Here is a 14967-nt window from a genome sequence, read left to right on the forward strand (position 1 = left end):
GAGGTGTTATTATTTAAAAGCAAGTAAAATGGCAGAAACCGACTGTTTTGGCACACAGCCAAAATACATTTCACCTCCCTATTTTGACCCAGAAGTATCTTCTCCCCCATCCCCAAAGTTTGTTAAGTACAAACTAGAAACAACTGTTCCTTTCAGTTCAGTTTATTACGTGAAGGCTCTAAAGATTAATAATTGCGCTCTCATTGTTAATTTCCCTAAAGCTTCCATAGAATCAACCAAATAGTGCTGCTGTTCAGCAACTTTTGGTCAGCAGTAATCTTTCTAACCCCCAAATTCTTCATGATACTCAACTTCTGCATAGTGCCCTCTTTTAACCAAATTCCCAACTCTAACTCAGTCACAAAGAATTTACTTCATCTGTTAACTTTTCCACATAGGTACAGCACTAATTGTATCTATTGTTTCTCGTTGAAGGCCGTTTTGTTTTGAGGTTGAAAAGTCCCAGTTAAACAGTCTTTGTATTATTTTTTACTAGGCCAGACTGTCCATTCAAAAACAATTTAATTTACAGAAACAAAAATACACAGACTTTTAAGTTCTTTTTCATCAGCCAAATCTGTAAGACATCCTGAAGAACTACTGCCTGGCTAATTTGTGTTTATCTTTAATTAACTGTACACCTGGAGTACTAAGACATGAAGTATTTTAATAGTGAACATCAATACAGTCACAACTACTTGGGGAACAAGCACACTCAAGAGTGTGCAGCCTGCAACTAACTCCACAAGCAAAAGTTGCCATCCTATTTTATTCTCTGCTACAAAATGTCTAAACGAAAGATAAAACTAGTCATCCCCCTCCAAAATTTTCCATAGTAAACTGAACTTCATTTATTGAGCAGCAGATGGCACCAAGTGTCACACTATCACCCCCTTTGCATGTAATTTGTTCAACATTCATAAATTGTTTTAGTTGGCAAAACCCGAAGTTAACTTCACCTTACGAATTCTTTTTGGTAAAATGATTATTTTCAAATATTTTAATAATGTGATTTTAAAATAGAAGTAATTGAAATTGGTGTAAATGTATACATGAACACCAGAGTTTGCAAGCAGTACAAAAATTGACCTTAAATTCTTAAAAATTTAATTAGTTTAGTGCATGAATAGTCCTAATTGCCTTCTTAAGGTAACCACTCACAATTCCATACAAAAACACTCAAAACTGCACTTCATAGCACAATAGTTCAGAACGAATTAAAAATTCATCATACAGACAGGATTCAAGAGATATCTGGGGAAATTACTTGTAACAGCCATAGTAAGTTGTAGCCAAAAACATACACAAATGAACATTTTTATTATGATTATGACTACTTTATTAATGCTGTGAAGACTCGTCTGTCATACGAGATCCCCAATAACTTACCTTGGAACTTTCTGCTTCACTAGCAAAGGATAAAGAAAATGGCAAGTCCTAAGAACTTCCTACTCCAAAGCAATTTTAAAGTATAACATGAGAATCTGGCTCTGCGAGCATATTACACAATGTCAATTAAGATACAGTAAGGTTAGAACAGCCAGTTTGAGCTTTATTTAAAAGACCCTTCATCTAGAAAGACCCTAAAAGAGGGGTCATTCTTCATTTGTTAATTCTTTTGACTTTAGAAATAGCTAAATTTTTTAAACTTTTTTTTAATTATCTCTTTCCCTTACTCTTAAGTGAGTACCAATAAACACATCCTAATAATAAGGTCACATCAAATTGCTTCCTCCTCCACTACAGTACCCTGAAATCACATCCACAAATCTAAATAAGAAGCCTGAGTATATCCAATCTCACAAACCAAAACCTGCTTTTGTTACTTTTTGGACACATCTCCGCATGATTCAGCTTTCACAATCACATCCGCGCTGTAGGAGTTGTAGGGTTTACTAAATGAACTATTCTACAATCCTAGATTCTGAACATCCTAACATTATTTTCTTTAAGGTAACGAATGTACACAGTTTGCTTCCTCAAAGACTGGGTGTTTCACTTCGAAGTATGAGGAAGCTGAACACTCTTATGCGTTACAGCAATAGATTAAAATAGCACAGCCACAGAACGAGCTCCGGACTTGGTCACCCAGAGGTTTGTTTAGCACACTTTGGAACAAGAGAAGATAACAGCAGCCCATTCATTAGCTGTCTCCATGAGAGAACATTACAAATTTTGTGGGTAGCGAAGCATTAACAAAAAGCTGGGGGAGGCGGGTGAGAGGCAGACTCGGGCATAAAGGATAGGTTTGTTTTTAAATTCCTTCAGTGAAGTAGCTCGGTATAAATATTGGATAGCCGAGAACAAGCTGAATCTCACATTCTTAGAAGTATCCTACATGAGAACAATTAGAGGCAGCGGGGAGAGAGGAGATCTGACTTCTAAGAGACACTTAAAGTGCAAATAAATTAAGTAGTATGGAACAACAACAGTAAAAATCATTAACCTAGCATCAAAATATGATACTAAAGACATGTTAGTAGCACCTTCAAATCTGAAATTTCAGGCTAACAGGGAGGCAAGCTTTATAGCATGCCGTTTACTGACAAGCTGAGAAAAATGTTGAAGAAGTCTCTAAGCAAGCATTGAGACCCAGAAGCAGGATATCTCAGCTTATGATAATTATGTAATCCAGTTTAGAAACAGGAACAACACTATATTAAAAAAGACACACCAAATAAGACCAAAAAAAATCAGGAGCTTTATTTTAAAGGAAACAAAACTTCCATAATTACAAAACCAAAGGGTATACACTTTAAGACACTGTCAGCAATAGGTCTATAAATTTGAATCTGGCATAATTTAACAATTCAAAGCCAGGTATACCTTGCTTCCTGGGAAGCATGTTTGTCACGGCATTACTTCAAAAGGTACTGAACTGCCACAAAGCAATTAAGAACTGAACACGAAAAGACTTCTTTCAATTAGGTATTTCAAAATATATTGAAATAAATCTGACTTTACTATCTATTTTACCTGTTAAATGCACATAGTTTTTTAGTAATACCCTTCAATGAAGCATGGTATTACTAACTACATATTGAAAAAAACTGAAGTAACTGATGTCACAGGATGAAAGTTATGAAACTACTGCAATGTACTTCCAAGGTATATACTTGCTTCTGCTCATCTATTTGGGGAAGCAAAACACACAGTCACAGACAGTACAAAGCTACTAAGTTAAAACTGGGAAAGTATTTTTGTTATCCTGATTTTAGAAAAAAAAAAAAAAAGATACATACCCATTAAATCCAGTGACAATTTTCAGAATTCTTTCTTTCATCTCTTCGAAGGGAATATATTCCACGTTTGGATTGGGGGGCCCTCTTGGTTCAGGAGCTGAGGTTCTAAAATCATCCATTACTTTCTCCAGTTTGAAAATAAAATAGCCTTTAAACTGAGACCACTGAACCCTGCGTAAAACACAAGAATTAAGAGATATGCATGTCAGCCCTAAAACCACAGAAAACAAGCTTAACTTTATGTTTGCAAAACAACATTCATGCTGGTAATGCCAGTCCTAAGATAAATGAGGCAAGTAATGCAGTATTATTTTTCTTCCTGAATTTTAAAGCATGATAACTATTTAAATAATTACAGTAAAACAATATTTCACAAGTCAATTGCCATTAACAGAGTAAGCTATTTCCTTAAAGAACCAGTACCCATTAAAAATTCAAACCTAAATGTGAAATATGCACATATGCTATACAATTTACCTACGTGAGCCTACATGCCACCTAAAGTTTTCACTGTGCTCACAAGAGAAAGAGGCAAAAACAAAAAAGAAAGAAAGAGGTGTTTCAAGCCTGGAAACCATACATCAATTGTACACAGCATTATCTGCTTCCGTTACACATATCTTACTGAAAGGTCTTTTGTAACTAACTGCTCAGTATCCGTGCACCTGAAAAGCATTTAACAGTGTCCCTTTTTCTCAGAAAGACAAACATATTTTGTATCACAGTTAGTTGCTGACGAATACTTGAGCAAAACAACTTTGACTCCTGAAAAACATTCCCACAATAGTAAATAATCTGTTAAGATCTTTACAAATTACCTTCTGCCTTACAACTTAAGAGTTTTATCATTCATAGAATTCTATATATTGAAATTTTCAAGGTGAGAAACTGCTGAGAAAGCCTTTCTACACCAATTGCCCCACACAACAGGCACAGAAGTTGTTCTGGGCCTCCTCTGGCTCATGCATTTCTTAGCAGCAAAGGGAGCAACTTGCAAGTAAATGATTTAGTTCAATCAATTTTATTCTATTCATGCTGATGCAGGAGCTTTCACAGCTACAGGATGGAGATGCCAGCGGAGAAAAAGAAGGAACAGGGAGAATAACAAACCAACAATAAAGACAGAAAGTTGTCTTTGACATTTATCTATAACATACACGATCTGGAATAAACAGGCTCAAATCAAACAAGCATAAAAACCAAACCCCCGGACAGCCCTTCAGCTCCTGCTGAAAGAATTACTACTCAGCCAGAGGCTGTATTTCTACAGGCTGTCTTTGGCAATAAAACTAGCGTAAACACCCCTGACTATTTTCCACCCCACATAACATCTGACCTTCTGTCAGGCTGATACAACAATTTCTGCTGACTCCCCAGCACAGTGACAGCATTTGTGTCCTGCATGCTGCTCTCAAGCACCAGTACTACCAAATATAAAACCACAGGCCAATGAAGTCATGTCAGCCCATTTTCAGCAGAAAAAAAAAAAACCAACCAGTGCCATTATGTTATCTTTGCCTTAATTTTCTCCTTGGTCTCAAAGAAGTAGTTGAGATGAAAAGGGGGAAAACTTAGATCAGGTTTATCTACAGAGACTCAAACGCAGCACCCCCATCTTTTATTAGGAGTGACAAATTTGCAAGAATGGGGGAAATCGGAAGATGAAAGCAAACCTCCCTTTCCCTTCACAAGAAATCATTAAGCACCTCACAACAGAGAGGAATGCAAGACTTGGTGTGTAATAATAAAACCAGAAACAAAAACAGACAGAAAGAAGAAACAAAGTTGCAAAACGGAATAGCTTGGATAGATCAGACAGCATGGAGTCTCACTGGATGATTGCTCCCATTATCATTACACAGCCAAAACAGAATACTATATTGTGTCCAATGTACAATATTAGGCATTACTACTATAAATCACAGAATGGTTTGGGGTTGGAAGGTACCTTAAAGACCATCTAGTTCCAACCCCCCTGCCCTGGGCAGGGGCACCTCCCACTAGACCAGGCTGCTCAAAGCCTCATCCAGCCTGGCCTTGAACACCTGCAGGTATGGGGCATTGACAGCTTCCCTGGGCAACCTGCTACAGTACCTCACCACCCTCACAGTAAAGAATTTCTTCCTAATATCCAATCTAAATCTACCCTCCTTCAGTTTGAAACCGTTACCCCTCGTCCTATCATTACACTCCCTGATCCAGAGTCCCTCCCCAGCTTTCCTGTAGCCCCCTTTAGGTACTGGAAGGCTGCTATAAGGTCTCCTTGGAGCCTTCTCTTCTCCAGGCTGAACAACCCCAACTCTCTCAGCCTGTCCTCATAGCAGAGGGGCTCCAGCCCTCTGATCATCTTCATGGCCCTCTGCTGGACCCATTCCAACAGCTCCACGTCCTTCTTGTGCTGAGGACTCCAGAGCTGGATGCAGTACTCCAGGTGGGGTCTCACCAGAGCAGAGCAAAGGGGCAGAATCATCTCCCTCAACCTGCTGGCCACACTTCTTTTGCTGCAGCCCAGGACATGGTTGGCTTTCTGGGCTGCGAGTGCGCATTGCCTGCTCATGTTGAGCTTCTCGTCCACCAGCAACCCCAAGCCCTTCTCCTCAAGGCTGCTCTCAAGCCATTCTCCGCCCAACCTGTATTTATGCCTGGGATTGCCATGACCCAGGTGCAGGACCTTACACTTGGCCTGGCTGAACTTCATGAGGTTCTCACAGGCCCACCTCTCAAGCCTGTCAAGGTCCCTCTGGATGGCATCCCTTCCCTCCAGTATGTCGACCACGCCACACAGCTTGGTGTCGTCAGCAAACTTGCTGAGGGTGCACTCAATCCCGCCATCCATGTTACCGACAAAGATGTTAAACAGCACTGGTCCCAGTACTGACCCCTGAGGAACACCACTTGTCACTGATTTCCACGTAGACATTGAGCCATTGGCTGCAATCCTTTGAGTGCCGCCATCTAGCCAGTTCCTTATTCACCAACTGGTCCATCCATCAAATCCATGCTTTTCCAATTTAGAGACCACGATGTCGTGTGGGACAGTGTCAAATGCTTTGCATAGGTCCAGGTAGATGACATCGGTTGCTCTCCCCTTATCTACCAATGCTGTGGCAACATCACAGAAGGCCACCAAATTTGTCAGGCACAATTTGCCTTTGGTGAAGCCATGTTGGCTATTACCAATCACCTCCTTATTTTCCATGTGCCTTAGCAGAGTTCCCAGGAGGATCTGCTCCATGATCTTGCCAGGCACAGAGGTGAGACTCACCAGCCTGTAGTTCCCTGGGTCATCCTTTTTTCCCTTTTTGAAAACATGGGTTATGTTTCCCCTTTTTCCAATCAGTGGGAACTTCACCAGACTGCCACGATTTTTCAAATATGTTGGAAAGCGGCTTGGCAACTTCATCTGCCAGCTCCCTCAGGACCCATGGATGGATTTCATCTGGTCCCATGGACTTATGCACCTTCAGGTTCCTCAGACGGTCCCAAAACCAACTCTGCAATGCTACCACCATGAGACCAAAGCTTTCATAACAAATCACAGATTTAATACATAAGCATATCACAAAACACAGACAGAAGAGACACAATAAATAGCCCCATGTCAGAGTAGGATTACTCCCTACAGAACATCCCAAGAGCTTTACTTACCTCACAAAAGGTGATTCCACTATTATTCTAAACACTTTGACAAATCCATTTAGATATTTTTTCCACACTTTAAAACTTGAGCTGTTCTCTGTTTTCATTATTATTTATTTCTTGCTAAATAGTAACACTTATCTTTTCATAGATTATTAACCCATCAGACATGTGCCACTGAAATAAACCAACAAAGTTTAAAATGACAATCAACTGCCTGAAAGCAGTACCCACCAGCTCCTCTTACAATGCCAAAGCTGCAGAAAACAAAGAATGGAACATTTTACCTCTATTTAGAAGTCTAGAAAACTGTCACTTGTTTTAAACCCAAGTATTTTTAATTACTATTTATTCTATTGTCAAAAGGCTAAGAACTTGCATCTGCAATACTGACACTAAAAGCATCTTTCATCCTACATCTCAAAACACTGGATAAGTGACTCTCAAGCAGGTGACACAGCCCAGCTTACAAACAGAAGCACAGTTTAAGGATAAACGCATCCTGCAGTCACAAGCCTGACTACAGCTAACCCAGATACAGCAACTCTAGCTTTAAATCAACTAAACAAGCTGTTGCTAGCAGCAGTGTAACCACAGCAGCAGCAGCTCAGGACAGGTTTGCTGTTTAGACATTTAGTCTGTTTCTCAAGCAGGTTTTTTCAACATTGCCAAATTCCCTGTTGCTGTGGCTGCGCTACCAACAGCATGAAAGCTAACTGGTTAAAAGCAAGTGGTACATTCACACTGTAGTCAGAGATGTAACTGCAGTTTGTGCCATAAATAACTGCTTCAAAAGTCACAGAGGTATGTCATGCTTATAGAGCATAATCTCCTGACCTCTGTGTTGTAATTTAGACATTAAAACATGCTCCCATTTACATGATGGTCTTGAAGCATTTCCAATCTATGCAACCAGTTTCTGATGAACAGTTTTATCCCAGTACCAGTAAGTTACATGGTAACTCCAGCCACTCAACAGGAAATATTATTTGCACCACAAAAGACTGAGTCAGCTCCAGACTCTTCAACTGCGTAGGCAAAATTCAGTCCTACAGTGGCAGCACTGTGGATTCCTGGAAGGTAGGATGGAGGAAGACGGTTTCTGTGGGATAACAATGCACATTACTTGTTTCTTTTAGGCCTGACTCTTCTGTCATTATCCTAGGATGAAGAATCTCCAACTACTGCACACCATCCTTCAGTTTGCTCCTTCCTACCTTTCACACCAACACAGTAAGCAATCTCTCTTCCCTCTTTCTTTCCCATCACTTATCATTCTGTGTCTGCAAGGCTGCTAGGAACGGGATAGAACTACACACTATTCCTACAGGAGGAAGAAAATAACTCAAAAGCAAGGGGAAGCAGCTCTGGAAAGCAGGTTTCTGCTCTTTCTGCTTTCATCCAGAACTGCAATTGCTTTCTTTTTCCTCAAGGCCAGACCCTTTGTCAGCAACAGCAGCATCTACCACCATGTCATCAGACACCGACTGTCTACCTCCTACACAGGTGTGAACTCTGCCTCCAGTTTAAAGCTAACTCTGAACAAGTCCTGAGAAAAGAAACATAATACAAGGTGGATTAATAAAGGATTTATATAAAAGAATTTTACTTTAAGCAAGCTTAATTATGTCTATTTGTTAAAGAAACTTACCTACACTTGTGCCAATGTACTGAAAAGTTTGAACACTATTTTTTATTTAGAGTGTTTATAAGAGATCAATCTACAAAAGTATCTGGCTGTGTATCTGAGAAAGAAATTGCTAAGATAATGAATTTGGGTCTGAAAAAAATAAATATCATTTCTACAGGGACAGTAAGATTTTCTTAATTTCCATTTACTCCCATGGAAGTGATAAAAAGCAGGTGTCAAAAGAGCAAAAGTTACCTTTCCTGTTTTACCAGTCTATGAAAGTGACACATACAAGTTGGTATCCGCTAAACTCTTGAAATTCACTTGCATCTCATCCATAGAGAAAGCCAATTAGTTCATAAATGATGGGTAGAACTTTTAGCCAACACAGCACAAAAGTCAGAAGTGGCATTTCCTCCTAATTATCAAAACAATCTAATCTACTCCTCTAGAAATTTTAAGTTATCAGCATACACTAAAAGACTGGTGTGTTGGAAAGCCAGACAACAGTAGTGAGAAGAGATAAGCAAGTAGCAAATAACCTGTTTTCAAGAAAAGAAAAAAAAAAAAACCTTCCACATGTACCACAAGCTCCCTGAGAACAACTCTAGCATTAGGAGGCAAGACCGCTATTCTGTTACCAAATGGGAGACACTGAAAATGAGCAAAGTTTGGTCAATACCTTCTGTAGTTAGATGAAGATCCAAATGGAAGCAAAAGAAAAATCTCCGCAGCTTTACATGCAACCTCATTTAAGTTTCATACACTGACAAACACTTTCAGCTCTGTAAAGAAACTAAACTGAAGACGTTCCATGGAGAAAATACTATTAATGCTTTCTTCTGAGCAGGCTTGTTTATAAATAACTTGCTCTTCCCACTCACCATTGTATGTAATCAGCCTTTTCTAAATGCACACTTATGTCTCTAAACCATGCTTTTCCTGTCCACTACGCTAACTTGTGTATTTGTACTAGCAACTTTTGAGAGCTTTATAGCCACTCAAAGGAAAAAATTACTGTGAACACTCTATGATCTGCACAAATATCTTCAGAAACAGTATTTCAAAATATTAGTTGATCCTAAAGTGTTTTGGTTCAGTGTACTTCCATTCCAAAGAATGACAACTTTGAAGTTATATACATTTTATGTATATCTAAAGCATCTTTCACCATAATATCTGGGTCATCCTGTGTAAATATACCTGTACAAAGTCAGCTCCCCTGGGCTAACGAGCCAGTAGTTTCACAGACACTCCAAATCATAAGCTGGCATTTTCTTCTTAAATAAAGAGTCCTCTGCTTCCCTCCCACTAGCTCCTGCACCATCCTTTCCTTATATCAGCCTAAAGGTTTTGCTCTGACAAAACAGAAAATTAGAGGAAGAAACTGACTTTACGAAAAAAGCACCTAGCAAGGAAAAAAAGTCACCAGAGACAGTAATGAATGTCTAAAAAGAAGCAACCACAACGCATTTGAGAACTACAGCTTGTGTAGATACACATATCAAGCAGTACCACACATCTCAAGTTCTCCCAGGACCAATGTAAATTACAGTAGTCTAACTCAACAATTTAAATTTTTTTTAAGAAGCAGCTTTTAATAGCCAAGCAACAGATGAAAGCACAGAAGCTAACACACAGTCCAACAGTTCAGTCTTTGTACGGTACTTAAATACATGATACTATGTCCTAGATTTAATATATGCTAATAACTGTGCTTTAGGGTATGAAAAAATGGTTAGCACCATAATATTGTACCAGAATGCAGTCCCTGACCTTACAATTTAAGTAAAAAAATTAGAAGTGTAACACAAACATGGATGGAAGAGACTTCAGTGTTTGAAGATACTCAGTTATGTTTTACAGAAATTAAACAGGAAAGCAGACAGCACTTGACCCAACAGACAATAATATGAGAAACATAAGCAAGTTTTGAGAATATTTACATACAATTAGAGAGGTCACATAAGAAAAGACTAAAAAGGGTGGAGGAAGACATAAGACATGAAATAAGTAAGTAGAGATCAAGTAAAATGACAGGCTATGCAAAAAAAATTCCAATACATAAAAATAATAAAAAAATTCCCCCCCACAAACACACAAAAACCCCAGGATGGGATCAGAATTACTAAGTAAAGACAAGAACGCCCTATGAAGAAAGACACAAAGGAGAACAAGGAAACTCCATAGTCAGAACAGTACTACAACAACATACTTATTCACTGAAAGTTGAGGCGGCAGCAAAAACATCTCCATTGCACAGGGAAGGAAGAATTAAAAAAAAGATTAGTTTAGACAAGGGACATAATCTAGGATTACCAGAGCTGAAACAAGGAAGAACACAACTCTAAATAAATTTGTTCTCAAAGCAAACTATAAAAACTATATAGCAAACTATTTCACACCTGTACTTGAACTACATGATTTTCTGTTCAACTAACCCAAAGCTTGCCAGCAACATCAACCAAGTTTAGAAACCCACCAGTTCTATTTGACAAACAGCACTCTTCAACGAGGGACAGAGTCACCTTAGACAGAAAGCAGTTCAAATCCGATGCTATGCTTTGATTTAAAAGAATTACTAGCACAAAGCTACTTGCAAGGTACGATCGCTTCTCTACTAACGTGATTTACACAGAATTCATCTTTCTAAACACGCATATCAAAAACAAAATTGCATTTTATGTGGAGATAATCTAATCCTATCGCTCCCAGAGTGCAAAAGACTTTCCCCCCCATTCCCTTATCTCCTGCTTACACAAAACGTTTGTACTGATGAAACTGAGAAAGCAGCTTTCTCCCCTACCACACTGGTTACTGTGAGAGAGGAGAACCTCTGTCAATAGCTTGCACTATCGAGATTTTTCTTGTATGTCAGAGAATTAACTGAAATTTTCTTCTGACCATTGGACAAGCTTTTATATTTGATTCTTTTGCCACTTGGTATATTCATTTCTGGAGACTTGAAATTTCAACAAAAAGAGCAAAAAGCCAGAAATGTTTAACAAAGTCGTTTGGGCAAGATTCGACAAACATTAAAAACCAAGTAACAGTGAATGGCAACTTAAGAACCTCAAACAGAGATGAAAGCCTTGTAGTCTGGAGAATCACAGAAAAACATTAGCTTTCAGAGAACCAGAACAAGGAAAGGAAATGGAATTGTAATCCCTACCTCCTTCATACAAACACAGTGCTTTCCCTACTATTTTTAATAAAAACTATCCATGTCAAACAAGCCGTATCATTCTTTCTTGTGTATTTAGTACTACACTGAAAGGCTTTGCTACAACACAGTGATTCCCAACACTAGAACATGACTTGGACTTTAAGCGTATATTGGACTACAAGTCTCCGTAAGTGCAGAAGACAACCAGGGTAACTTACCTATCTCCCTTTTAGCAACTGTAATAAAATATCAGGCATAACACTATGGTAGTACATATGGCTTGCACACTTTAGACAAACTCTACAGGATTTTAAGTTTCAAACTTCAGTAAGACCCATGGAAAATAAGCGGGACAAAACCTAAAATTAACTGAAGAACAGGAGGAAGAATTCGGAGTGCCTGAAATAAGGCTCCCTCCTGAAATGAAGGTACTGCAATTATTTCGTAAATCTTTCTGGAATTGCTTCACAGATTACAGGTTTAATTAAGAAAAACATTATATTGAGGAGATGTTAAGCTTCTAGAGACCTCACTATGTACTTAAAACATAAAGACTCCCAGGAGTCCTGGTGGGATGTCTGTCTGCAGACTTCAGTGTTTAAGTTCATTGCAGAATTACTTGGTTTAAAATTTAAGAGGATGCCATCTGTTTTGGCGAGATGCTATATACCACAAAGAACATAAAATAAAAAGGAAAACAAAGTAGATCGACTATTGATTCTCCTCATTGAAGAGGCCATAAAAGAAACACCAGAACTTAGTAAAAGAAGGGATCAGTTCCCTGCCCATCCTTCTCCTACTATTAGCTCTCTGACAAGCAGAAAATGGAAAGTACAAAATAGTACATTTAGGATTCAAACACTTCATGTTCAGCTAAACTGATGTTAAGGCAAAGTCCTCAGAACACAGAAAGAAAGAACCAGAGGACAATCTCAGAGGGATTCACTTAACATGTAACAAGAGATTTAAGTCACTTGTATTAGCCCACCCTTCCCCAATTGTTGTTGACTTAGATTACACTCCCACAGAGACTTGCTAGTAGGAAACAGGTGGTTTTAAGTGAAATAACTTGCCAACTTTAATAACTGTTTCCTCTCTTCTGTGCCTTGGTCTAGAGCTCATAGAAGATGAAAATATACTTTAAAATACAGTAATTTTCCCAGGCTGTCAGAAACAAAGTTAAAGTTTCATCCAAACTAAGTTAACTCCTTTTCTATCCTGGTCTATCAATGGGATATCCAAAACTACTTGAAAAGTCGAAAGGCACAGAAAAAGAAGTACACCCAGCAATCACATATTCAATTCAAACCCCTGTGCAAGCTGGCAAACTTTCCAGTGTGCTCTTCCACAGACTCAATGCAAGATATATCCAAACAGGAATACTGCAGACTAGATGGAATATGCCACTTCTCAAACCAAAGGCCACCAGAGAGCACAGAACTTACCCCCAGGCATGAGCAGCCCCAGGGTGGGTCCCTGCCCCTGGCTGCAGAACCTGGGAGTCAGCATGGGGAGCTGACCTTGTTATCCAGAAAAAGTCTACTCCATCTGTTTGCATTGTTTTAATTTTTTTAATTTTTACCTTACTTAGCACACCCTGATTTCAGACATATTGATTGAGTATAAACGAGGATATCTGGAAGTACACAGTTACATAGAAGGGCGTGCACAAACTAAAAATCTTGTTAAGAACTGTCTGTAAAATGCAACTCCCAGCTTTTTCATCAAAAAAAAAAAAACCAACCCAAACCACCCTTGTTGCCATTTGACATTTTAGGTTTTGCACCGGAATTTCACTATTTATTCTATAAATAATAAAGATTGGTTCTTAATGAGGAGCGCTCAATGGTAGAGAAACGGCTTTTAGTTTCTTCAGAAAATACCTCCAAAAAATTCTGGGAGAGAAAGCCGTCAACACTGAACTCCCATTAACGGGGAGATGAGTTGCACTGTGGTTCAGCCAGGGTTTCACAACAACGAGGGAGGCCGCTGCCCCACTACATACTTCACTTCATATCTGGTCTACACAGAAAGGGACAAGCCTGCTTTGCTGCTCCCACACATTCCTGTGATCCCACACACAGGGAGGTGAAGCAGATCACTAATCTAACCACAAAATTAACGCTACAGATAAGAATAAGATGTGTGATGTGATGAGTAGAGAGCACAGCCATTCCTTTATGCAGCAGCCCTCATGTACCAGATAAAAGAACACACCTTTCTTAATTCCACTCTTGCTTCAAATATTCATTGAATTTTAAACTTTCTTTCTACTTCCCTTGCTTTACTTTAATACTATTTTGATACAATTAATTTTAGTGTCATCATTTTGCACACTGTTGCTATTTTCACCATCCACACAGTGCAGATTAACATGGGAAATTCCAAACAATGACAACAGATTTACATAGTAAAATCCCCTGGGCATCAATGCAGACTAGTTTCTTAAATGCTTCTGGCAAGCAGACAAACTCTTCAACCTAACATTAAATTAAAACCATAAGCAAGCGCTAGATTCTTTATCGGTGTTTCTGAAAGACCAATAAATTTTAAACTTTAAGTGATACAGCACAGTGAATTTACTGTAACACTGTGCTTTGCTGTGAACAGTATAGTGCTGTTAGGAAAACAGGCTGGCAAGCATGCTTCCTGGGGGAGCATCCTGTTCACTTTCACCTGGTAACTCATGTAAAATTAAAACGCTCTCACGTTTTATCTTCAGTAGAATTTGACCTCATGTTACCTTTCACTTTAATTAAAAATACATTGAAGAGCTCAAAAGAGGAAAAACTGGTATTTCCCGCAAGCACAGAAGGTATTTTTTTCATTTTCACTCGCTGATTGATGTCAGCCTAAATTAAATCTTTGCTCTCCTCCTTGTGAGCATGACAAGCTCATTCCAGAACCATGGAAACTGGAATACATTAGAACTACATCTACTTTGGTAGTATGAGTGATCACCTCCCTACTACTTGCAAATTACTACCGCTATTGCCAGGAACAACAAAGATTAAGACTTAGTTATGGAAACAGACAGCTGATGAAGACATTAAAGTAGTATCTGTAATCACCAAGGGACCGATTCTGATCTCTCCTGATAAATATTCAGCTGATTCCAACAGAATACAGCTGCTCCACAGAACAGAAATCTGAACTAGGACACAGAATTTTTCAAGAAAGTACATTTCTTAACATAGTTATCTAAAACCAAACTCAAGTACCTTTCATTTTCTTTTATTTTAAAAGCAAAAACTGACACAAAAAAAAGAGTACAAGACTACAACAGATAC

General features: G+C 38.8%; 1 protein-coding gene across 1 annotated transcript in view; it reads right to left on the minus strand.

The window, feature by feature from the left end:
- Positions 1-14967, minus strand: part of PPP4R2 (protein phosphatase 4 regulatory subunit 2) — a 34300-nt gene that overhangs the window by 8521 nt on the left and 10812 nt on the right. Inside the window, exon 3 of the mRNA XM_063347973.1 lies at positions 3243-3413. Coding sequence (XP_063204043.1) covers positions 3243-3413 — 171 coding nt within the window. The remainder of the gene's footprint in view (positions 1-3242; positions 3414-14967) is intronic.

Source organism: Chroicocephalus ridibundus, chromosome 10 (genome assembly GCF_963924245.1).
Source record: "Chroicocephalus ridibundus chromosome 10, bChrRid1.1, whole genome shotgun sequence".
Classification (NCBI taxonomy): domain Eukaryota; kingdom Metazoa; phylum Chordata; class Aves; order Charadriiformes; family Laridae; genus Chroicocephalus; species Chroicocephalus ridibundus.